Raw genomic sequence first — 25689 nt, forward strand, 5'->3', positions numbered from 1 at the left:
CTTATCTTCACTATTCTTTTATTAAATTTTATCTGTCTTTATCTTCTATCAATTTCATTCATGATATGTAATCCAAATATTAAAATCAACAGGATAAATAAGAAAACTGTAGAAAATTCAATAAAGTTTAAATAAATTCTTTTAAGATGAAAACAAAGATAAGTTAAACCAATATAATTACCCCATCAAATATATCCGAACTTGGGTGATAAATTCAAGTCCAAGTTCAAAATCTCGAATCCTCCTAATGCTTTCATAGTATGCATACCAAGCAAAAAGATAACTGCAATAGCTCGAAGCATATTTATATATATATATAAATAGCCAATCATGTATCTACACCTGGTCAAACTACAAGTTGAGAGCATCTTAAGATTCGAAGCTGTTTACTTATTAAGGTCGCATCAGATCTCATTTTGCAGTAGGCTGCAACAGTCAAATTCTAATAGTCACTCAAATATAGCAGAAAAAATATGTATTGTCTTCTAAATCTTATCACATCAGCTATCCAACAGGGAAATGACAACAAACTTATTTCATTACCTGATGTACGGTTATGGATAGCAAGATTTTGGATTCTAAACACTCTTTACAATAAAAACAACAATAACAGCCATATCATTGAACAGTTATTCAGGTCCCTCACTTCTGCATGCCAAACTCAGTCCCTGCAACAATGAAACACTATATTAATTCTGTTGTTGCAAGTTCTTCAAGTTAACACAAAAGGGAATTTTACTCCTTGTACCATTAAGAAGTCATACTGACATGTATGGAGATCGGTTTGAATCATTGTGATCACAAATACACAATTCAGTAATCATACCACATAAAATTAATGGAGACTGAACTGACCATTTGACATATTCAGAAAAGACAAAGGAGTTCCAACTGTGTATTATCAACGAATCCAAGGGGCACAATGAATAAGAGTGTGGTCTATTTGCCACATTACTTGCGCAACTTAATTTCTTTTGCACCAACGGTATCTACTTATCTTTCGAAGCATATCTTTAAGGATATATGTAAAGAAATATTTAAATGAAACTGGAATGATATATAGAACATAACCAGATATTTCTCCTAAAAGAATAGTCTTTATATAATAAACCACACAGGATGTCAGAGCTAATCATCAAGCTTCTATCAACTAGGAAGAGAACACAGGCATCAAGTAACAGCAGATAAACTGAATTTGAAAATGTCAAAAGGAGACCAAACAGTACATTCAGCAACATAAAAGAAAGTTGTTTTATGAACTGACTTGGTCCATAAAAAATGGCTTTCAAATTTGAAAAAAAAAATAACTTATTTTCCGGAGGAGAAGAAGAGAAAAGCAAAGGAGAGTGTTTTAGAGAAGAAAATAAGAGAACGAGAGAGAGAATGCTTTCTTCATTTCATTTCTCATACGATACGATAGTGCATCTACAATTATATAATAAACTTTGGACAACTAATTACCAAACTACCACTAAAGTCAACTACCTATTTTGACCCATAACAATACCCCACTCTTCAAAACATCCTTGTCCTCAAGGATGACATTCTAGCATGGTAGAAACATCGTAGTGGAAACCTTTTGCTTCAAAGAAAGCTGTTTTAGAGTAGGTAAACGAGACTTTGTTGTATGGGCATAGAAGAATGCATCAAGCTCTTGACTTTGTTGGATCCAAGGAGCCTTTGAAGTAGTTATCTCAATTATAATACAACTTGCACTCCATGTATCAACAAGATGCCCCAGCTTGAAGGCATTATTTTCAGCATAAGCCACTAAGACAATTTCGGTATCTTTAATTTTGTAGAAATACTAAAGTGAAAGGCAAAGTGGCTTCTCATAGGACATCTTATGCTCGTGGTAGTGGTTCATTTGTCTTGGAAAATACCATTTTTAAAACTCCTAGTGATGGCTCTAATACCAATTGATACAGACCGTTAGAGAGCCACACCTCAAAAACTAGCTATTGAGATTGGAGAACCTAAATCCATATAAACTCCACTAGGAAATGCCATAACCTTGTGGGATCCAAGTCCCACACCTTGCAATTGAACAATCCACTACACTCTACAGTCCCCGCACCCACACTAGTTGGCTTTGAGCTAGCTTAATCACCCTAGGCGCACATTGCAATAATATTACTGCTCACACCACATGATTGTAGCTGGGAGTCATGATGATTAGCTCGAGTACCAACAATGCAAGCCTAAAACTTACAATGAAGAATTACACAAGAAAGAGAAAGGAGGAAAGAGAAAAGAAAATAGAAGAAAATAAGATTACATGAGAAAGAATACTTTCTTCATTTCATTTCTCATACCATAAGATAGTGCATATACAATTAGATAACAAACTTTGGAGTACTAATTACCAAACTACCACTTGCCACTAAGGTCAACTTAAAAGTTTTTAAGAGAGCATTTAATAAAACTGTTCTGTTATTATTAACTAAAATTCTAATTGGGAAAATAATTCCATTATTCTAATAAACTACTAAAACATAAGGGGAAAAAGTTTCCTTATTCTAATATACTAAAAGATAAAATAAAATATTACTAGAATATAAATAAAACTTATCTGCCTAAATAAATTTAAAATATATACAAATTTCAACACCCTCCCTCAAGTTAGTGCATATATATCAATTATGCCCAACTTGGTTACAAGAAAATTAAATTTGTCTTAAAGAGCCCTTCGGTAAGTATGTCAGCAATTTGTTGTTTTGAAGGAATAAACGACATGCGCACTTGGCCTTCTTCAATCTTCTCCTTGATAAAGTGTCTATCATCATGCTGGACTGGGTTGTAAGCAATACTAATGGCAACTTTGCTATCACAGACAACTTCATTGGCGAAGTTATTGGTTTCCTCAACTCTTCCATAATTCTTTTTAACCACATCATTTCACAAATTCCTTGAGCTATTGATCTAAACTCAGCCTCTGCACTACTTCTTGCTACAACACTTTATTTTTTGCTTTGCCAAGTCACAAGGTTTCTCCTAACAAATGTACAGTATCCTGATGTAGATCTTCTATCTGTTATTGAGTCTGCCCAATCTGCATCTATATAAGCTTCAATTCCTCTTTGTTCAGATTTCTTGAAGAATAAGCCCTTTCCAGGTGAACTCTTCAAGTATCTTAGAATTCGAAACACTGCTTCTTCATGTTCCTCCATTGGGGAGTGCATAAATTGACTCATTAAGCTCACTGTAAAAATTATGTCTGGCCTTATATGTGATAAGTAAATTAACTTACCAACTAATCTTTGGTACTGCCCTTTATCAACTAATTAACCTTCTTTATTTTCGAATTTTACATTTGGATCAATTAGTGTGTCAACTGAGCAACAACCAGTCATCCCAGCCTCTTTTAAAATATCAATCACATATTTTTTTGAGAGACCACAAGATCCTTCTTTGTTCGAGCAACTTTCATTCCAAGAAAGTATTTCAAAAGACCCAAGTCTTTGATCTTAAACTCCAATGCTAGATGCTCCTTGAGATGTCTTATTTCATCCACATCATCTCCTGTAATAATGATATCACTGACATAAACTATAATAACTGCTATTCTACCTCTTTGTGAGTGTCGATAAAACATTGTAGATCAGCTTGCCTTTTTGAGTAACCTTGTTTTTTAACTTGAGTGAACCGTTCAAACTAAACTCGAGGAGACTGCTTTAAACCATACAAAGTTTTCTTAAGTTTACATACTCGAGTTCTAAATTTTTCTTCAAAACCTGAAGGAGGATCCATGTAAACTTCTTTTTCAAGTTTCTCATTTAGGAAAGCATTCTTCACATCTAGCTACTGTAAGGACCAATCAAAATTAACAGCAACTGATAAAAGAACTCTAACAGAATTTAATTTAGCTACTGAAGCAAATGTTTCAAGATAATCTATCCCGTATGTTTGAGTGTACCCTTTAGCCATTAGTCGAGCTTTGTATCTATCTAAAGATCCATTCGGTTTGAATTTGGTTGTGTACACCCACTTATAGCCCATAGTTTTTTTCCCTATAGGTAATTCCACTATTTCCGATGTACCTGTTTTTTCAAGAGTGCGCATCTCTTCTAAAATAGCCTCCTTCCAATCAGGAATTTGTAAAGCATCTTTCACATTTTTGAGTATTTTCACAGTATCAAGACATGAAGCAAAGGTTGAGAATGTCGAAGACAAGGCTTTATAGGACACAAAGTTAGACATGGGATATTTGACAACATTTCTAACCCCTTTTCATTTAGCAATTGGAATATCTAAATAAGAAAATTCATTGGTTGAATTATGAGCTTTACTTGGACTTTTGACAAGATCTTACGGGTCAGATTCTTGGTGATGAATCTAGTGGATTCCACTTTCTTGATTTCGATTTCTTCTTGAGTAAACAATTAACTCATTTATTTGTTCTTTATTCTCATGATCAAACTCTACATCTTCATAGTCCTTTTCATTAACAACATTAACATCATTAATTTCTGTGTTAATCATAAATTCATTTTCCCCATTATTAGAATCCCTATATTGTATATTACTAAAGTTTTCTTGATCAATTATAGAATCTTCCTTACTATAATTCTCTCCCTGAAGATTAGAATCAAAGTAAGATTGTGTAACACCCCGTACCCGAGTCCGTTACCGGAGTCGAACACAAGGTGCATACAGACTTAACTTAATTATTTTCACAATCCATTTAAAATTTTCCAGACAAAAGTGGTTATCGCGTCCACTGTCAGCCTTAAAAATCATATCTTGAGTTTCAAAGCTCGAAAATCAGTTTCGTAATTTTTCCCTGAAATTAGACTCATATGTCCATCTACATATTTTTTCCTAGAATTTTTGGTCGGGCCAATTAGTACAGTTTATTAGTTAAAGTCTCCCCTTTTACAGGGCTCAGCTACACTGACCTTTACGCATTACGACTTGGATATCTCCCTGTAGAGGGCTTCAATACTGATGCCGTTTGTTTCTATAGAAACTACACTCAAAGAGGAATCTATACATATATGGCATGACTCCTAATTATCTCTGGTTAATTTATAATGAATTTCCAAAGTCGGAATAGGGGATCCAAAAACCGTTCTGGCCCTGTTTCACGAGAACTTTAATATCTCTTAACATATAACTCATATGACCGTTTCGCTTCTTCCATATGAAAGTATTACATTCACATAGCTAAATGAATCACTTTAGTAATACACATTCTCATAATCATACTTACTTCACACTTCATCAATATATACACATACAAGGTATCAACCTATCTAAGAGCCGAAAGTTCGTTAGTCGATTGAACGAATACTATATCAAACGAATCGACTTTTCCGATGCACATGTAAACATACCTTATCGTATGGGTTTTTCGAGCGTATTAATTGAATTTATTACAGCACCAAAATGCTCACCTTCAAACCGAGTTTCTTCGAAATTTAGTCGGATATAATCCACAAGCACAATTGCCTTCGGGTCTTAACCCGGATTTGGTAACTTGCACAAATGCCTTCGGGTCTTAGCCCGGATATAACAACTCGCACGAATGCCTTCGGGTCTTAGCCCGGATATAACAACTCGCACGAATGCCTTCGGGTCTTAGCCCGGATATAATCACTAGCATAAATGCCTTCGGGACTTAGCCCGGGTATCATTCTAATGCTCATGTACACATATATCAATAATCACGACACATCCATATTTCATTTTCGTTACTAAGGCTCAAACACAAAACATTTATCCAACCTTTCCAATTTCGGCTCAATAGCCACACACAAAGAGCATGATTTCAATTGACTTTACAACGTAGTCCCTACGCACATTCGGCTATCCGCCATAATATGACAAATCATTTCAATATAATTCAAGTAGGGTCATTACTCGAAGACTTACCTCGGACGTGGTCGAGCGATTTCGACGGCTATTCGACTACTTTTTCCTTCCCTTTATCGGATTTAGCTCCCCTTTGCTCTTGAGCTTAATTTAACAAATAAATTGATTTAATCATTTGAGCATCGAAAAGAGGAATTCAAGGTACTTAGCCCACATATATTCATTAGACCTTAAAGTCACATATGTACGGAAATCACGAATCAAACTCAACACATTAGTTAGTACTCTTCCTTAGCCGAATTTTCTAAGTCAAGATAAAGCCTTCAACATGCTTACTCATGGCCGAACAACACATCAACCTTGGTACTCATTCATGTGGCAGATTATGCATGTTGGTGTTGAGGCCAATTACATGTTTAATACCACACATGAATGGCATACATTTTACTAACTAATGCATTACATATTGTAGCTCAATACACATCTATCATTTACTTCATAACCGAAACATCATCACAAGCAAATATATACCTTGAAATAGTATATATGTCATACCAATACATCATGTGCAAACATATATACATGTAGGTGCAAGGGCCGAATCTCAAGTTGCTTATATCCAAATATAAACATATATCCAAAGCTCAAATCTTACCTACCATGCAATATGCATAAATCATACTTATGGATATGCCATGGCCGAATACACCACAACACGATACCGTTTCAATTTTGGTCATGGTTAAACAAAGAACTTAATGTTTCACCCAAAAATGCTAAAAGAAAATCCAAGAGTCCTCAACCCACCATCACATATATCATCAACAAGCTTCATATTTAGCATGCAATGGCATGAACACAAAATCCACCTTGGCCGAATATCATCCCCATGACATAGCAAGGATTTGAACCATGGGCTAATAAGAACATCAAGCTAGCAACTAAAAACATGTATGAATTTCATGGCACAACCTCAAACATACCTTAATCTAGACACAAGTATGGCCAAACCTCCTCCTAATCCTCTTCCAAACCAAGCATGAAGCAAGAACTCCCTCTTCTTCCTTAGAATTTTCGGTCAAGAGAGAATGGAAAGGATGAACAAAATTTTTTCTTTTCTTTTCTTCAACTCACGGCAATGGGGGGGGACACTCACCATCCTCTTTTTTTTTTTCTTCCCTTTCATTATTCAATTCCCATGCTCATTATTTTATTTTTTTCTTACATACCCCATTGTCACAACATGTTTTATGACATGTTTTTTGCCCATAATCCCTTGTCATGGCCGGCCACTAGCACTTGGGGGGGGAAATTTGACATGCAAGTCCTCCCTTTTGACTACATGCACTATTAGGTCCTTATAGATTAGCCTATCACTTTTCAAAAGTGTCACACAAGTCCTACTAACTGAATTCACATGCACTCGACTAAATCGAAGCTTGAAATTTTCACACATTCATAATTACATATTCTAGACAATAAATATTATGTTCAAACATTTCGGTGACTCGGTTTAGCGGTCCCGAAACCACTTCCCGACTAGGGTCAATTTTGGGTTGTCACAACTCTCCCCCACTTAAGAAATTTTCGTCCCCGAAAATATTACCGGTAAATAGGTTTGGGTAACGCTCTTTCATAGAGTTCTCGGGTTCCCAAGTAGCTTCTTCCATCCCGTGCTTGAGCCATAACACTTTCACTAGCGGAACCCTTTTGTTTCGCAACTCTTTCACTTCACGTGCTAGGATACGAATCGGTTCTTCTTCATAACTCATATCGGCTTGAATTTCGACCTCGATGGACTAATTATGTGCGATGGATCGATCTATAGCGTCAAGCATCGAAACATGAAAGACGCCGTGAATCTTTTCAAGTTCGGGGCAAAATCAAACGATACGCGAATCGGACCGACTTGTTCGGATATCTCATATGGCCCGATGAACCTCGAACTCAATTTGCCCTTGCGCCAAATCGAGTATCTTTTCCAAGGCGAAACTTTAAGAAACACTTTATCTCCCACCGATACTCAATGTCTTTTCGCTTCAGATCCGCGACGACTTCGACGATCGGAGGCTATCTTCGATTTTCACGGATTACTTTTACTTTCTGCTCAAAGATCTTTAATCAAATCCACTCAAAATTTTGCTTTCACCAAGCTCGGTCCAAAACAATGGTGTACGGCATTTACGCCGCACAAAGCCTCGTAAGGTGCCATCTTAATACTTGCTTGAAAACCGTTGTTGTAAGCGAATTCAATCAAAGGTAAATACCGCTCCCATGAACTACCGAACTCGAGGATGCAACATCTCAACATATCCTCAAGTATCCGAATTATCCGCCGGATTGACCATCGGTTTGGGGGTGAAAGGCGGTCTGAAATGCAACTTGGTACCCAAAGCTTCTTGCAATTTCTTCCAAAATCGTGAGGTGAATCTCGGATCTCTATCCGACACGATAGAAATAGGCACCCGTGTAATCTCACAACTGAGAAACATACAATTCAGCTAGTTTATCCATTGAAAAATCCGCAGACGGGGATAAAGTGAGCCGACTTAGTCGGTCCTATCAACAACAACCCAAATCACATCCTTCTTACTTGTCGACGATGGCGGTCCGGACACAAAGTCCATTGTGACTCGATCCTATTTCCACTCGGGTATCGTGATCGGTCAAGTAACCTCAAGGCACTTGATGTTCCGCTTTCACTTGTTGACATATTAAACATCTCAAACAAAGTCGGAGATGTCTCGCTTTCATACCATGCCACCAAAACCGACGTTTCAAATCGTTGTACATCTTCGTACTCCCGGGTGAATTGACATTCGGCTACAATGGGCTTCGTTCAGAATCATCGAAATGAGTTCAATTCCTTGGAACACACGACGACTTCAACCTCAAACAATCATCATCATCAATTTGAAACTCCGATTCCTTGTTCGAACACACTCACCCATTTTGCAACCAACTCATCGTCAACTTTCGAACTTCACGAATTTGATGAGTCAATAATGGTTTGGCCTTTAATTGGCTATTAACACATTGTCGGGTAGAATAGACAAGTGTACATTCATTGCTCGTAAAGCAAACAAAGTGATTTTCGCTTAAGGCGTCCGCAACCACATTAGCCTTTCCCGGTGATAATCAATGACAAGCTCATAATCTTTTAACAACTCGAGCCAACGCCTTTGTCGCAGATTTAAGTCTCTTTGAGTCATCAAATATTTGAGACTTTTGTGATCCGAATACACATGGCACTTCTCACCAAATAAGTAATGTCGCCATATCTTTAAGGCGAATACGATGGCAGCCAATTCGAGATCATGGGTCGGATAATTTTTCTCATGTGGCTTTAATTGTCTCGACGCATAGGCCACAACTCGACCTTCTTGCATCAATACGCAACCTAACCCAAGTAGGAGGCGTTACTATAGATGACAAACTCTTTGCCGATTCGGCTGCACTAATACCGAGCTTCAATCAAATGAGTTTTCAATTGATCGAAACTTTTCGACACTTTTCCGTCCATTCAACTTGACATCTTTCAAAGCAGTTTATCATGGGTGTGGCTATCATCGAGAATCCTTTTACAAACCGTCGGTAGTAACCGACAAGTCCCAAAAAGCTCCGAACCTCAGTAATATTTCTCGAAAGCTTCCAGTTAAGTATGGCTGAAATTTTGCTCGGGTCGACTCGAATACCCGATGCAGATACTACATGACCCAAGAAGCTAACCTCGCCTAACCAGAACTCACACTTGCTGAACTTAGCATATAACTGCTTATCCCATAAAATTTGCAACACTAATCTCAGGTGCTCCGCATGTTCGGTCTCATCTCTTGAATAGACCGAGATGTCGTCAATGAACACAACTACGAACCGATCCAAATATGGTCTGAAGATCCGATTCATCAAATCCATAAATACCGCAGGGGCATTAGTGAGCCCAAACGGCATCACTAAGAACTCGTAGTGACCATATCTCGCTCAAGGCGCTTTGGGTATGTCCGAATCTCGAATTAAGAATCGATAATAGCCCGATCTCAAATCTATTTTTGAGAACACCGAGGTTCTTCAGTTGATCGAACAAATCATCGATACGCTGATAACGGATATTTGTTCTTTATTGTCACTTTATTGTCGACGATAGTCGATGCACAACCTCATGGTTCCGTCCTTCTTTTCACAAACAACACCGGTGCACCCTAAGGTGAAAAACTCAAGCGAGCAAAACCTCTATCCACCAACTCTTGCAATCGAGCTTTCAACTCCTTTAATTCCGTTGGTACCATATGATACGGAGCTATCGAAATCGGTGTGGTCCTGTGTACAAGCTCAATACCAAACTCTATCTCCCGAACAGGTGGCAAACCCGGTAATTCTTCGGGAAAAATATCTGGGTATTCACAAACCACCGGCACAGATTCGGGTTTCTTTTCCAATTCCTTGTCATCAAGTACATACGCAAGGTATGCTTCGCACCCCTTCCTTACATATTTTCGGGCCAACATTGCTGATATTACAGCTGACAACCCCTTTAAGTCCGTAGACTCAACTCGGATTATCTCGTTATTTGCGCACCTCAGATCAATAGTCTTGCTTTTGCAATTCACAACCGCATCATGCACGATCAACCAATCTAAATCGAGGATAACGTCAAATTCATCAAACGGCAAAAGCATCAAGTCCGCCGGAAAACAGGAACCTCGATTCACTAGGGGACATTTCTTACATACTTTGTCGACAAGCACGTAGCGACCCAAGGGATTTGATACCCGAATTACGAACTCAGTAGACTCTATAGGTAAAGTCTTACTGGATGCTAGGGTTTCGTATATATAAGAATGAGTAGAACCAGGGTCAATCAAGGCAATCACATTAGTATCAAAGAGAGTGAAAGTACCCGTAATAACATCTGCCGAAGAAGTATCCTCGCGGGCACGTATAACATAAGCTCTAGCAGGCGCACGAGCCTCAGATCTGGTTGTAGCATCTCTAGATCCTCTTTGACCGCCACTAGGGTTGCCCGTGTTTCTAGACGGTCTACCTCGAGCAGTGGCAACACCAGGTTTCCCACTCTGATTTTCGTTCTATTCAAACAGTCTCGGGCAATCTTTGATAAAGTGGTCGGCTGACCCGCACTTGTAACAGGAGCGGTCATGGAATCTACAATTCCCCAAGTGTCATTTACCACAATATCGACATTCCGTTCTGTCTCGACGATCATTTCCAACACTGGCAATCGAAGTGACTCGTGTGCTCACAGGGGGTCGATCGTGATCTCGTCTAGAAAAGCCCGAAGTGTCTCTAGACCGGCCTAAGCCATCTCTAAATTTTTTTGATGACTGTGGGAAGGGCTTTCCCGAAGACCTCTTACGAAACTCCTTTGCTCCCGCCTCAGCTTTTCTTTTCTCCATACTGAGCTCCTCGGCTTTGCAAGCTCGCTCGACAAGTGCCACAAATTCTCGGATTTCCAAAATGCCAACATACAGCTTTATATCATCATTCAGCCCATCTTCGAAGCGTTTACACATCACCGCTTCCGAAAAAATGCATTCTCGCATCTGCTAAGCCTCACAAATTTCGCTCATAGTCGGTGTACCGACATAGAACCTTGTTTGAGTTCAAGAAATTCCTTCCATTTTTGGTCAATGAACCTCTGACTGATGTACTTCTTTCGAAACTCGGTTTGGAAGAATTCCCAAGATACTTACTCTCGGGGCACAATAGAAGTCAGAGTACTCCACCAATAGTAGGCAGAATCGCGTAGCAAGGAGATAGTACACTTTAGGCATTCATCGGGTGTACAAGATAGCTCATCGAGTACCCGGATAGTGTTGTCCAACCAAAATTCAGCTTGCTCGGCATCATCGCTATCCGTAGCTTTAAATTTGGTAGCCCCATGTTTTCGGATTCTGTCAACTGGGGGCTTATTTGACCTTATTTGGTCAGTTACCGGAGGTATTGTAGGTGCGGGGGTTGTATTAGTCGGGAATGGAGGTTGTGGAACAGTAGATTAGTTCGAATGTATTGGTTGAACCAATCATTCATCACGCTATAAAAAGCTTGCCTAGCCTCATCATTCGGATTGCTAGCAATAGGTTGAGAGTCCGCCGGCGCTGTCCCTTGTGCGGGAGCAGACGCCATACTCTCCACATCATCAGCTATCGCTCGGTTGGGATCGGGATCCATTACTATAAATAAACACATTTGCAATTGTCAGAAATCACCACACTATCAAATAATCACATAAAATGGCATGTATAGCTAGACCCAAACGCATTACGGTAGTCCTAGAATCGACTAAACCGTAGCTCTAATACCAATAAAATTGTAACACCCCGTACCCGAGTCTGTTATTTGAGTCGAACACAAGGTGCACACAGACTTAACTTAATTATTTTCACAATCCATTTAAAATTTTCCAGACAAGCTGGTTACTGCATCACTGTCGCCTTAAAAATCATATCTTGAGTTTCAAAGCTCGAAAATCAGTTTCGTAATTTTTCCCTGAAATTAGACTCATATGTCCATCTACATATTTTTTCCTAGAATTTTTGGTCGGGCCAATTAGTACAGTTTATTAGTTAAAGTCTCACCTTTTACAGGGATCGACTACACTGACCTTCGCGCATTACGACTTGGATATCTCCCTGTACAGGGCTTCAATACTGATGCCGTTTGTTTCTATAGAAACTAGACTCAAAGAGGAATATATACATATATGGCATGACTCCTAATTATCTCTGGTTAATTTATAATGAATTTCCAAAGTCGGAACAGGGGATCCAGAAACCGTTCTGGCCCTGTTTCATGAGAACTTTAATATCTCTTAACATATAACTCATATGACCGTTTCGTTTCTTCCATATGAAAGTAGATTCATCAAGGTTCATTTAAATAATTTATTCACTATTTAATTCCATTACTACAAATTTTAGTGATTTTTCAAATCCACACCACTGCTGCTGTCAGCATCTGTTTTCAAGGTAAATTTTACCTATTTCGTGGTTTCCATGAACCAACTAGAGTTTTGTCATACATAGGTCCACATATAATCATATTTAGCCATTCCAATGGCTGATCATTTGCCCAACACTTCCATTCAGTCCGTAGTCACATCCTGAAACCATACTTATATACATAAACACAAATGATCTAATGCCATACTCCACTTTTACGAGCCATTTTCGCATGGCTGTACACACATACATCACAAAACGTACTTGAAAAACAGCAAAGGGTAGTCCTATACATGCCATATCCAGAGTTCAACTAAAAGAGTACCAAAAGGGCTTTGATAGTGTGGATGACTTCGACTTCGATGATCCCGAATCCGATAGCTAACGAGCAAAATCTATAAAACAGAGAGCCAAAGCAACGGGGTAAGCATTTTAATGCTTAGTAAGTCTCAAGTAATGAAATCAGCTTTGACTAAAGTATTACATTCACATAGCTAAATGAATCACTTTAGTAATACACATTCTCATAATCATACTTACTTCACACATCATCAGTATATACACACACAAGGTATCAACCTATCTAAGAGCTGAAAGTTCGTTAGTCGATTGAACGAATACTATATCAAACGAATCGACTTTTCCGATGCACATGTAAACATACCTTATCGTATGGGTTTTTCGAGCGTATTAATTGAATTTATTACAGCACCAAAACGCTCACCTTCAAACCGAGTTTCTTCGGAATTTAGTCGGATATAATCCACAAGCACAATTGCCTTCGGGTCTTAACCCGGATTTGGTAACTTGCACAAATGCCTTCGGGTCTTAGCCCGGATATAACAACTCGCACGAATGCCTTCGTCTTAGCCGGATATAATCACTAGCATAAATGCCTTCGGACTTAGCCCGGGTATCATTCTAATGCTCATGTACACATATATCAATAATCACGACACATCCATATTTCATTTTCGTTACTAAGGCTCAAACACAAAACATTTATCCAACCTTTCCAATTTCGACTCAATAGCCACACACAAAGAGCATGATTTCAATTGACTTTACAACGTAGTCCCTACGCACATTCGGCTATCCGCCATAATATGACAAATCATTTCAATATAATTCAAGTAGGGTCATTACTCGAAGACTTACCTCGGACGTGGTCGAGCGATTTCGACGGCTATTCGACTACTTTTTCCTTCCCTTTATCGGATTTAGCTCCCCTTTGCTCTTGAGCTTAATTTAACAAATAAATTGATTTAATCATTTGAGCATCGAAAAGAGGAATTCAAGGTACTTAGCCCACATATATTCATTAGACCTTAAAGTCACATATGTACGGAAATCACGAATCAAACTCAACACATTAGTTAGTACTCTTCCTTAGCCGAATTTTCTAAGTCAAGATAAAGCCTTCAACATGCTTACTCATGGCCGAACAACACATCAACCTTGGTACTCATTCATGTGGCCGATTATGCATGTTGGTGTTGAGGCCAATTACATGTTTAATACCACACATAAATGGCATACATTTTACTAACTAATGCATTACATATTGTAGCTCAATACACATCTATCATTTACTTCATAACCGAAACATCATCACAAGCAAATATATACCTTGAAATAGTATATATGTCATACCAATACATCATGTGCAAACATATATACATGTAGGTGCAAGGGTCAATCTCAAGTTGCTTATATCCAAATATAAACATATATCCAAAGCTCAAATCTTACCTACCATGCAATATGCATAAATCATACTTATGGATATGCCATGGCCGAATACACCACAACACCATACCGTTTCAATTTTGGTCATGGTTAACCAAAGAACTTAATGTCTCACCCAAAAATGCTAAAAGAAAATCCAAGAGTCCTCAACCCACCATCACATATATCATCAACAAGCTTCATATTTAGCATGCAATGGCATGAACACAAAATCCACCTTGGCCGAATATCATCCCCATGACATAGCAAGGATTTGAACCATGGGCTAATAAGAACATCAAGCTAGCAACTAAAAACATGCATGAATTTCATGGCACAACCTCAAACATACCTTAATCTAGACACAAGTATGGCCAAACCTCCTCCTAATCCTCTTCCAAACCAAGCATGAAGCAAGAACTCCCTCTTCTTCCTTAGAATTTTCGGTCAAGAGAGAATGGAAAGGATGAAAAAAAATTTTTCTTTTCTTTTCTTCAACTCACGGCAATGGGGGGGGCACTCACCATCCTCTTTTTTTTTTCTTCCCTTTCATTATTCAATTCCCATGCTCATTATTTTATTTTTTTCTTACATACCCCATTGTCACAACATGTTTTATGACATGTTTTTTGCCCATAATCCCTTGTCATGGCCGGCCACTAGCACTTGGGGGGGGGGGAAATTTGACATGCAAGTCCTCCCTTTTGACTACATGCACTATTAGGTCCTTATAGATTAGCCTATCACTTTTCAAAAGTGTCACACAAGTCCTACTAACTGAATTCACATGCACTCGACTAAATCGAAGCTTGAAATTTTCACACATTCATAATTACATATTCTAGACAATAAATATTACGCTCAAACATTTCGGTGACTTGGTTTAGCGGTCCCGAAACCACTTCCCGACTAGGGTCAATTTTGGGCTGTCACAGATTGCGTTTCAACAAATGTAACATTAATGATAACAATAATCTTCCTATCAATTGGATCGTAACATTTGTAACCCATTTTATTATAAACTTATTCAACAAAGACGCATTTTTTTATGCTAGGATCTAGTTTATCTTGGTTGTGAAAATGAACAAAAACACTACACCCAAAAATTCAGAGGGATAAATCTGTGATCAATTTAGAGTTAGAAAAGTTACCTTTAAAGAGACTAAAAGGATTTCTATAGTTTAGAGTTTTACTAGGCATTCTATTAATAAGATATGTAGCTATTAACAAGGCTTCGCCTTAAAGATAATGTGGTACCTGACTAGTGAACATCAAGTCTCTAGTTACTTCCAAAGGATGTCGGTTTTTTCTTTCTACAACCCCATTTTGTTGTGGTGTATTTGTACAAGAGCTTTGGTGGACTATACCATGTTTGGTTAAGAAAACACCTAATTGATCACTAAAAAATTCCTCACCATTGTCACTCCGAAGTACTTCTATTTCCACACTAAATTGTGTTTTCACTATAGCATAAAAAACTGAAACACATTTTTAACTTCAAACTTATATTTTAATAAAAACACCCAACAAATGCGAGTATGATCATCAATAAATGTGACAAACCAACGTTTTCCTGAAAAAGTTGAGACTCTTGAAGGTCTCCAAATATCACTATGAATTAACGAAAAAAGTTTGGAAGCTTTATATTTTTAAGGTGAGAAAAATGACTGATGATGTTTAGCCAATTCACAAAATTCACAGTGATATGAAGGACTTTTATTTTTAAATAGATTAGGTAACAAATATCTTAAATATTAAAAATTAAGATGTCCAAGCCTATAATGCCAAATCATAACCTTATCAAAAATAGAAGCAGAATTTAAACATAAAATAGTTGTTGGTTGACTTAGATGGTCATCATCAAGAAAGTAAATTCCACCAGATTCTTTAGCATTGCCAATTATCCTCCCTGAGATTATGTCCTAAAATTTACACATAGAGAAGTCAAATATAACATGACAATTCGAGGACTGAGATAATTTACTGACCGATATGAGATTACAAGCTGGATTTGGCACATCTAAAACATTACATAAAATCAAGGAATGCGAAATTTTAACAATGCCTTTCCCGACTATTGTCGAGAATGACCCATCTACTACTTTGATTTTTTTTATTTCCTGCACAAGGTGTGTAAGTTGAAAAAAGAAAATAACTACTAGTCATGTGATCACTAGCTCCAAAATCAACAATCCACGTGTTTGTTTTACAAGGCTTGGCACTAAAAAAATAGAAAAATTAGTACCTGATTAGGCAAAGGAGGAAGAAGATTATTGGATGAGTTAGAAAGATAAGAATTCATCTGAAATTGTAGTGATTGAAAAAGCTGGTGTAGATGCTCTAGTTGTTCCTTAGTCAATGGAGACCCTTCTAGAGAACTTTGGCTCTCATAATTTTCATTACTTGTTTCAACGGTAAAACTTTCTTCCTCTGTTTGATTGTTGGATCTCTTATCTCTAATGAAGATTGTTTTAACCATGATGCTACTAAAGAAAACTTAACTCAGTTGCCATGAAAGTTTTCAAGAGAGCATTTAATAAAACTGTTCTGTTATTATTAACTAAAAAACTTAACTTAAATAGAGAGAAGAGTTCTAATCCTAATTAGAAAAATAATTCCCTTATTCTAATAAACTACTAAAAGATAAAATAAAATATTCCTAGAATATGAATAAAACCTATCTACCTAAATAAGATTTATCTACCTAAATAAATTTAAAATATATACATATTTCAACACAACTACCTATTTTGACCAATAACAATACTTTTTGTTGTTGGTTTAGATGATCTTGAAACTAATTTCTGGAAGATGGGTTGGCATTCAAGTGCCTTATGCATGGCATTTGAATGCTCTTGCTGAATAAAATGGCAGTCGCATCTTGCTTCTGAAATAGAATGCCCAACTTGATGCTCAACTTCTAAATATGGTCACTAGTGTGAACTTTTTGATACTTACCCAAGGACAAATGATTATTTGAATGGCAACCTATTTTTCCATGTTTGTAATTTTTATCTGTAAAGGTCTTGGTGCATATGCTGGTGAAATTTCAGATAAGCTTCCGCAGTTTCCTAAGGCTAAATAAATGTTCTTGAAGACTTATTCGTTGTTAAAAAAACTAAAGTAATCAGTATAGGAGATTTTTGGTGAAAGGGCTGGGTAAACTTGTTAGCATGAAGCAGTTGGATAGTTGAAAAAAGTGCTCAAGAGAGATTATCCAGAAATTTATGAAATGGTGAAAGTTTTCTTATCAGGGTCGAGCTATGTTAATTAGACTTGCAACACAGGTACGAATCCAAGTGGCGAACATAGTAATTCTTGAAATTTCGAACACGGAGACACTTACCAAAAGTTGGACACGGTAATAGGACACATCTAACATTTAAAAAATATACTTTAATAACATTTAAATTTAAACATTTTAATATGATCAAAGTTTGAAATACCAAAACCCAAAAGATTTAATGTATCATAATAGCATAACACATTTGGTAAAAGTAAAAAAAATATAATAAACTAAAATTTTAAGCTAATAAAAATATACAAGTCTTCAAAATTATTCAACTCACTTGCCACAGTCATCGTCGTTTCTTTCTTCCCTACTAAGTTGAAAGCTACAATTTCTATTTTAGGATCATTCAATGAAAGATCTACAACTTCGAGCAAATTCTCTTCATATTATCTCCACCTAGTAATAATAGTTTAATAATTTGCTTAAATATAATTAATTATAAAAATGATTTGCATTCCTATATCCCAAAATGAAATTGGACCTATTTTGTACCAACAGAAAACGAAGATTTGAATGTACAAAAACCAAATCTTCAAGGGTAGATGATAACAATTTGTTCCTCTTGACCGTTTGTATCAAGGAAGAAGTACCCCAATTTCTTTCACAATAAGAAGAAAATGCAGGTTGAGAAAGAAGCCTAAAAGCAAGGCCTTGAAGCAAGGTTGTGGTTGCACCATTGTTAGCGCACCAAGACAAAAGGTCTCCATACCCTCTCGTTGGAATGACATGAGGTTAACTGAAGTAACCCAGCCCACAAGAAAGGACACCATATTTAGAGCACACCTTTCGAATATCAACTTCATCAGTGAAGAACTCTCAAAAACATTTATCTCTAAGCAATGTGACTTCTTCGTCTTCATTTGGAGCTTTTCTTGGAAAGCCACTACTTCCCACTTGAAGCCATTTTGTAGTATAATTTTAGGAACTAGCGAGTGAGTCATGTAGGGAATAGGTGTTTACATCTAATAACCTCTTCTCAAGAAATTTTTGGATTGCATCAAAAAATTTTGAATGCCCAATTATCAAGTCTTGGTCCTCACGGTAAAAAATTATTTCCTTAATTTTTTCTATCATTGAGTCCGACTTGTCATAGATTAGATGCAATATAGCTCCATCTTTATCAGCTTCCCTCAAAAAATCAATCATAGGCTATGTGAACTTTAACAAAAAATCAATTTTGTCCCACCATGTTTCACTAAGTAATAAATCTCTAATCTTCATTACATTCAGTTCAACAAGGCTTTTTCCATTAACCTTAAACTCTTTCCATTCTAGGTCCGTCATCGTTTTTTCCAAAGCTTCTTTCACTTTCATCAAATACTCAACCACGATAATGTTAGAAGCAAACCTAGTCTCGACGACCTTCAATAATTTCACATTTGAATATCTATTGAAAATAAATCCTGACAAGTTATGATTTAGGATAAAGCAGTTCACTTTATGCACCTCAACCACCAAATCTTTCACCCATTTACATTCCAAATAATGAGATGATTTATCAAAAGGCTCACAAATAGCATTTAATGCCATGTTCAAGCAATGAACAACATGAGCCCAAAAAATATGAGAAAACTTTGATTCAATCAACGCACCTGCATTTTGAAATTGGATGCATTATCTGATAAGAGTTGCACGATATTTTCTACTCTGATTTCTTCAATGCCCTCAATGAACAAGCTTGCTATATATTCAACATCTTTAGTTTTGTCATTTGAATCAACAACCATGATAAACATTGAACCACTCAAAGAAGCTGCCATTATGTTAATTAGAGGCCTTTGTTGAAGATCAGACCACCCATCTAAACATATAAAAGTTCCCCTCTTTCTCCATGTGTCTCGTATAAGTAAAAGAAGCCTATCAACATGTGTCCTTTCTTGAGTTAATAATGTCATCTGAAGTCGATCAAATGTAGGAGGTACATAATCGGCAAAATTTGTAGTTGTTAACTTTAGAACCCAACTTCAAAGCCAAGGATTTCTTACGAAATTAAAAGGTATGGCAATAGTGTAAAATGCTCGGGCACACTCCTTATCTACTCTATCTTTGTCTGTTGCGGTGAAAGACAACTCCAAAGCTCCTTTTTTTAGGCTGAACTAGATCAGACCTTGGGGAAGTGACATGTAATATGTTTTCTGTTTTGATTGTATAACTATGTTTGCTTTCTTCCGTTCAACAGCTGCAGGCTCTCTTCTATGCTCTTGAAGTATTTCATCAATAACAAATTTACACTATTCAATGCCTTGATTAGCAATCTTCAATAAGTGAGCTTTCACTTTTGTGTATGATCCTGCTCTCACAGCACCGCAATACTGGCAACAAAACTTTTTATTACCACCAAATTTGGCTCTTTCTATCAGCTCCACCTGCTTCCACAGCAGTGTTAGTTCGTTGGTTGCTAACATCTTTATATTTTTTTTATCAATGATTTCACTTGGTTTTTTTTTTTGTTATGAATCATAAGGTAAAAGACAAATGCATAATAAATTTGAGAAAAATAATACAATCATATTCACTTCAATAAATTTGGAAAGTTTATATTGTAAAATTTATTACTCTCTAATTTTATGCAAAGTATATTAATATTTTAAATTCTTTTTTTTACGACAAGTATCAACTTTATGGCTGATTTATGTGAATATACTGAAAAAAATTAATTGAAAAACCAAGCTAATTTTTTGAAAATTTACCAATTTACGCTTTATTTTGGAGAGAGAGAAAAACACATCTTACAAAGCATGTTTTCACTAATGTGTTAGTGAAAACGTGCTCTGTAAGACACATTTTCACTTTGACAAAAATTGTTTTTTTCTTTTTTCTTTTCTCTTTCTTGTGACTGGAAATTAAAAGTTTGTAGATTTATTTTTGTCCATGTTTTAGATAGACATAGTTATAATTTTAAAGAATGTTTGAATTTATGGTGGTGTCGTGGAGCTGGGTGACTTACAAAATTCATTTACCATGTGAGTATGGAACCATCACCCGGAAAGCCGAATCGCGTAGCAACTCAAGGTCCCTGTTGACGATAATTATATGATTTGGGGTTGACGTGTAACTAAGGCTTGAAATTTACAAATGTTAAACTATTAAGGGATGGAACATAAATGGAGCTGTAATTGACAGTGGTTATGTGGGCATGACAATGAGTTTTTTTATCAAAAGTAAATACTTTATAAAACTCAAAACATAAATATAAAGAAGAAAAACATAGTGACGTTTTAGTACAATCAAGTAATGCATCTTATCCACCACCACCGAAGGCGGTGGCCTCGTTATTATAACTTGTGACAGCATTCGGGTGTAACAAGTTAAACTAACAGGACCACCTCATTAGATGGAGATAGACAACACATAACTTGATTATACTAGAAAACCCCTTCCATTTTCCTTCCTCGCACCAATGTTTGAGTTTTATGAAACATGCTCTTCTTATTAGAAGACTCGTTGTCATACCTACCTTAGCATCATCAAATATATCTATAACATATATAAAAAACAAATAACCTGATTTACAGTGGTGCCGTGAAGCTAAGTGACCTACTAGTCATTGGAAAAATTACTGTTGGAATAGTACCATTGAAAGGAAAGCGCATCCTATAAGACGTGCTTTCATTGATGAGGCAATGAAAACGTCTTATAGGACGCGCTTCAATGAAAACGTCTTATAGGACGCGCTTTTGTTCTCTCCTGAAAACACATCTTATGTGGCAGGTTTTCCTTTTTCTCTCAAAAAAACAACGTAAATCGATAAATTTAAAGAAATTCATACTAGTTTTTAAAATAATTTTTTTTCAGCATATTTATATAAATTAACCTCAACTTTATATTAATATTTTATAACCTAATATGTAATAACCAGTTTATAATAATAATTAAAATTTTTTAAGGCTTCACCTTTACATTATTTTGGCCTATTAATAACTATTGGTCCAACCAACATAAAATAAAAAATAAAAAAAGCCTTGTAAAGGAAAACCCTAACAACTAAACACATTCTCTTTTTCCCTGTTACTGTTGAGTGTTGGCCATCGTTAGGCTGTCTCCCCTATCATTTTTTTTTCTTTTCCTCTACCAACACCTACCTGATCAAAACGTGCCGACGATCATCTCCGCTGCTGCCGTGTATCCTCCTCCTTTTGTTTCCTTTTCCTCCTAGTTTTTCTTCTCAGTTTGCCTGCTACCACGTCCGTCGATTTTCGTCGGATCTGATTTCGTATTCGATGTTAAAATCCATGTCAAATCGTGTCGACATTGGTATAACACCCCCAACTATTGAGTCTGGGTAACGGAGGGGTTGAGTCTTCCAAGCCGAGAAGAATGGTGCAAGAGTACTAAAATTATATTGTTTTCTTGATGATCCTAAAAATACTAAAACTAATTTGAATGCCTTGTGGATGGAATTTGAATGCCCTTGTTGAAATAGTTGAAGAAGAGCTTAAGAGAGATTATCTGGAAACTTATGTTGGAAGTGGTAAAATTTTCTTGCTAGGGTAGACTTCCAAACCGGGGAGAATGGTGCAGGAGTACTAAAACTATATTGTTTTCTTGATGATCCTAATAGTCTTCCAAGATTATGAAAACTTACTTTCTATTTTCTTGATAATCTTTAAAATAATTTCTAGAAAATGGGTTGGCATTCAAATGCCTTATGGATGGAATTTGAATGCCCTTGCTGAAATAGAATGGAAATCACATCTCACTTCTAGACGATGTCTTATGCTGTTCATTGACTCGAAATTCATTTTTTCTCAACCCTTCCTCAAAAGAAACACCAAAAAATGCATAAATGATCTTATGAAAACTATTTTCCGCAAAACAAACTTGTCCAAAGAGCAACGTTATGCAAAGTTTAGGCACATATACAACCAAATTATGAACACAAAAATATGGTGTTTCAATGCACCCACCTAAGTCTCTAATTATGTGATCCATATAAAAGACCATGCATGCACCAAGTATCAAATTACATTCTCAATTGCTGTAGTTCAATTTATCCAAACTACTCCATTACATGAATTACATCCTCTAAAGTCTGTCCATGAAGTTAAGATAACTCTCAAATGTATGAATCTCCTTTCCATCAATTTGCAACCTGCATTTCCGTTCTCAAAGCTTATAGCAACCAATGTCCTAGTAATCAAATTCAATCCTCATTGACAAAAAACCACACTGAACAGTATCGCAGCTTGAACTTTCTTGAAAATGATTCCCGAATAATTTGCTCAAACCTGCTAGATGTATTTACTGCACCTAGTGCACACATCACGTATATTGAAGCCATTCCAATTGCATGCACAGTTATCACACCCATGTGATGTTCCCCCAAAGATTACATTAAATATTTGGAGCTCACTAACCTTGAAAAGTAATAAGAAGAGACTTAAGGTTTCTGACTTATGAGCTTATTTGGTTCAATGGCCTAATACTTAATAATGCATTGGTCCTACTACCAGATGATTAAAGATTCTTACAGTTTGCACCTAACTGATTACATAAGCTCATTGCAAGAGTCCTTAAACCCCCAATCCCACCAAAAGCAAAATGACTTATTAATAAAACTACGTATCATGTTTAAGTGAATGAACATCTCTGTAGTTGTAGTAGCCTCACACTGAATAATAGTCAATATTACAAGAGTCTCAATAAGCCAGTTTGCAGTTCTCTTTTTCTCAAAGTAGATCCGAATTCAGAACAGTCATCGCTCACAAAGATGATTAAGAAAAAAGAAAACATCTAAATTTGGTTATTTCCTAAGGGCTTTTGCCACCACATAAATCATTCCTTTTCCCACCTATTTCTGCTTTAGAATGCATATACTTGTCGCACGATTCAGCTAAGTAGGTTTAGGCTTTTTCTTTACACAAATCCCATAATTCAGCCAAACAGTTTCACAAACAACAATATAGTAAGAAATAATTTGATCAAGACAATGGTAAAAAGAAGGTTCAATAGATAATATAAAGAATGAATTAGGGCCTCAGATTACCTTCCTTAGCTGAATGCAGCCACTCATTCTGACTCAACCTCCTCAACCTTCGGACCTATATCCGAAATCATTAAACACAATGATCAATACAGTTCAGACATTCCCTCCCCCAAACAACAATGTTGACTCATTCCAAAACAAATAAAATAATGGTTTAACATTCAATCGTTTCGTTACTTTTACCCCTAGCGTTGCTTTTGACTTCCTCAAACCTTGTTAAAATTAAAAGGAAGTAGTAAACGAAAAAAAAAATCAATTGAAAACGAGCTAAATAGGCGAAAATTATTCATCTTTTTTTTTTTTTCAAATTTATTCAGGAAGTAAAATAGCAAGTAATAAAATTAACAATCAATCGAGCTTAAATAAAATAAAGAAAATAAAAGTAGCATATATTTAAAATAAAAAAGATTAGGACCGTGGAGGGACGGATGGCGGCCATCCTTGCCCCAACCAATGCCGCGGGTGGCGTCAAGGTACTGGCTAACGAGGTGGCGGCACTTCTGGAGATGGTTGACTCCTTCGATGCGGTAACACCACCTGACTTTGTCTCGTAAGATCTTCGCCTTCTCAATGTCTATCCATTTCTCTCGAACTATATGCTCCCTCATTTCCAGCATGGCAACTGGGTCTTGGTAGGGGTTGGCCGGGTCGAAGTCATCTGGCCCGGTTTCTTCGAACTCTAGCACTCCCTTCTTTCTCCCCATCTCTCTCTATGCTCTTGTTTTGCGCTGTGCTTCCTCCAGATTTGCGGGGGATTTTAAGTCTCGTATTTGGGGTTTGGGATTTTCTTGTTGGGCTTAAACATAATTATTTTTTGCTCAGTTGTTTTATTTATTGTTGGGCTTAAAACATGATAAGTTCTTCCACCCAACTCTTAACTGTTCAGAAGTTTTCTAAGTTCATGACATGGAGGAATGAAAATATTTTATATTATTATAAAATTATTTTAATAAATAATTATTGGTGAAATGACAATAAATTTTATATAAATTTATTAATTTTGTATTCGATTCTCAAATAATATGGTTTAATTATTTTATTTAAAACTATAAAGAAGTGTGAAAAGATAAATTTATTCTTATAATAATTTTAATTACCTAATAATTTTACAATTGAGTTAATTTCAAGTTAAATTGTGGCATTAACTCAATCAATCATTTTATACATAATATAAATATATATAACTAAAATGATTTTTTATTTAATTTGAGAGTAAAGAAAAATACTACATATATCTAATATCTACAATATATATATATATATATATATATAAGCAAAATATTGAAATAATTAAGGTAAATTTTAGCTCTAAATTAATTCTTCTCATATCACTATTAGGTTGACTTTAATAATGACGTGAGTCTCATCTATTGTATTTAAGTTTTGTTTAAAATTAAATTTGTTAAAAATAATATGATTAAAATTTTAATATTAAATGTCATAAACAATAAAAATTAATATATAATAATTTGTTGATTGAGTTTTAACTCAATTAGCATATAAGTTAAAATTTTTAATATATTATATATAAATTTAATTCTTAATTAGTTTTTAATTTTTATTGTTTTCAATTTACATAAGTAGTATATTAAAATACTAGTGTGCATTTTCATGGGATGCATAGGTAAGTTGTAGTCGATATTAAAGTAGTGATTGTATGTTATGGTATACTATATTTAAGCTAGTTTAACGAATAAAGGTTTAGTTTTTATAATATTGAAAAGTATATTGTATGATAAAGTTTATTTTAAATAGAAAAACAACATTCTACTAAGAGTAGGAGAGGGGTGAATGACTCACCCTTATATTTCTAAAAGGGTTGTTGCCTCCTTCATGTTATATGAGGGGTTTTGGGTCTCTTTCACATCAGGTCTAATTACGAGCACTTCTTGAGTCTTTTTGACCCAGTATTC

At 36.0% G+C, this 25689-nt stretch overlaps 1 protein-coding gene across 8 annotated transcripts; it reads right to left on the bottom strand.

Moving 5' to 3' along the window:
* Positions 1–369: 369 nt before the first annotated feature.
* Positions 370–24566, bottom strand: LOC108461970 (NADH dehydrogenase [ubiquinone] 1 beta subcomplex subunit 10-B-like). Of its 8 annotated transcripts, none has more exons than XR_008269414.1 (4): positions 24192–24566; positions 23777–23831; positions 13929–14012; positions 12930–13165 (listed from the first exon to the last, which is right to left on the bottom strand). XR_008269414.1 is itself a non-coding variant. In XM_017762014.2 (3 exons), the coding sequence occupies exons 1-2, from the start codon at positions 24478–24480 to the stop codon at positions 23800–23802; spliced, it is 321 nt and encodes a 106-aa protein (XP_017617503.1). In that variant the 5' UTR covers positions 24481–24565; the 3' UTR covers positions 370–668; positions 23777–23799. The 8 variants fall into 8 exon arrangements, 6 of the variants coding, with proteins under 6 accessions (XP_017617503.1, XP_052873902.1, XP_017617495.1 ...); XR_008269415.1 differs by lacking the exons at positions 12930–13165; positions 13929–14012 and adding exons at positions 17880–20156; positions 20738–20806; XM_017762014.2 differs by lacking the exons at positions 12930–13165; positions 13929–14012 and adding an exon at positions 370–668 and having other exon boundaries at positions 24192–24565.
* Positions 24567–25689: the final 1123 nt, after the last annotated feature.

The sequence above is a fragment of the Gossypium arboreum genome, chromosome 8 (assembly GCF_025698485.1).
Source record: "Gossypium arboreum isolate Shixiya-1 chromosome 8, ASM2569848v2, whole genome shotgun sequence".
Lineage (NCBI taxonomy): Eukaryota > Viridiplantae > Streptophyta > Magnoliopsida > Malvales > Malvaceae > Gossypium > Gossypium arboreum.

Excerpts from the sequence above, each read along its gene's own strand:
- LOC108461970 (XM_017762014.2), bottom strand. The coding sequence starts at position 24,480 with ATGGGGAGAAAGAAGGGAGTGCTAGAGTTCGAAGAAACCGGGCCAGAT. Across the intron at positions 23,832-24,191 it reads CCGCCATCCGTCCCTCCACG|GTCCGAAGGTTGAGGAGGTT; the intron begins GTCCTAATCTTT and ends TTTCGGATATAG.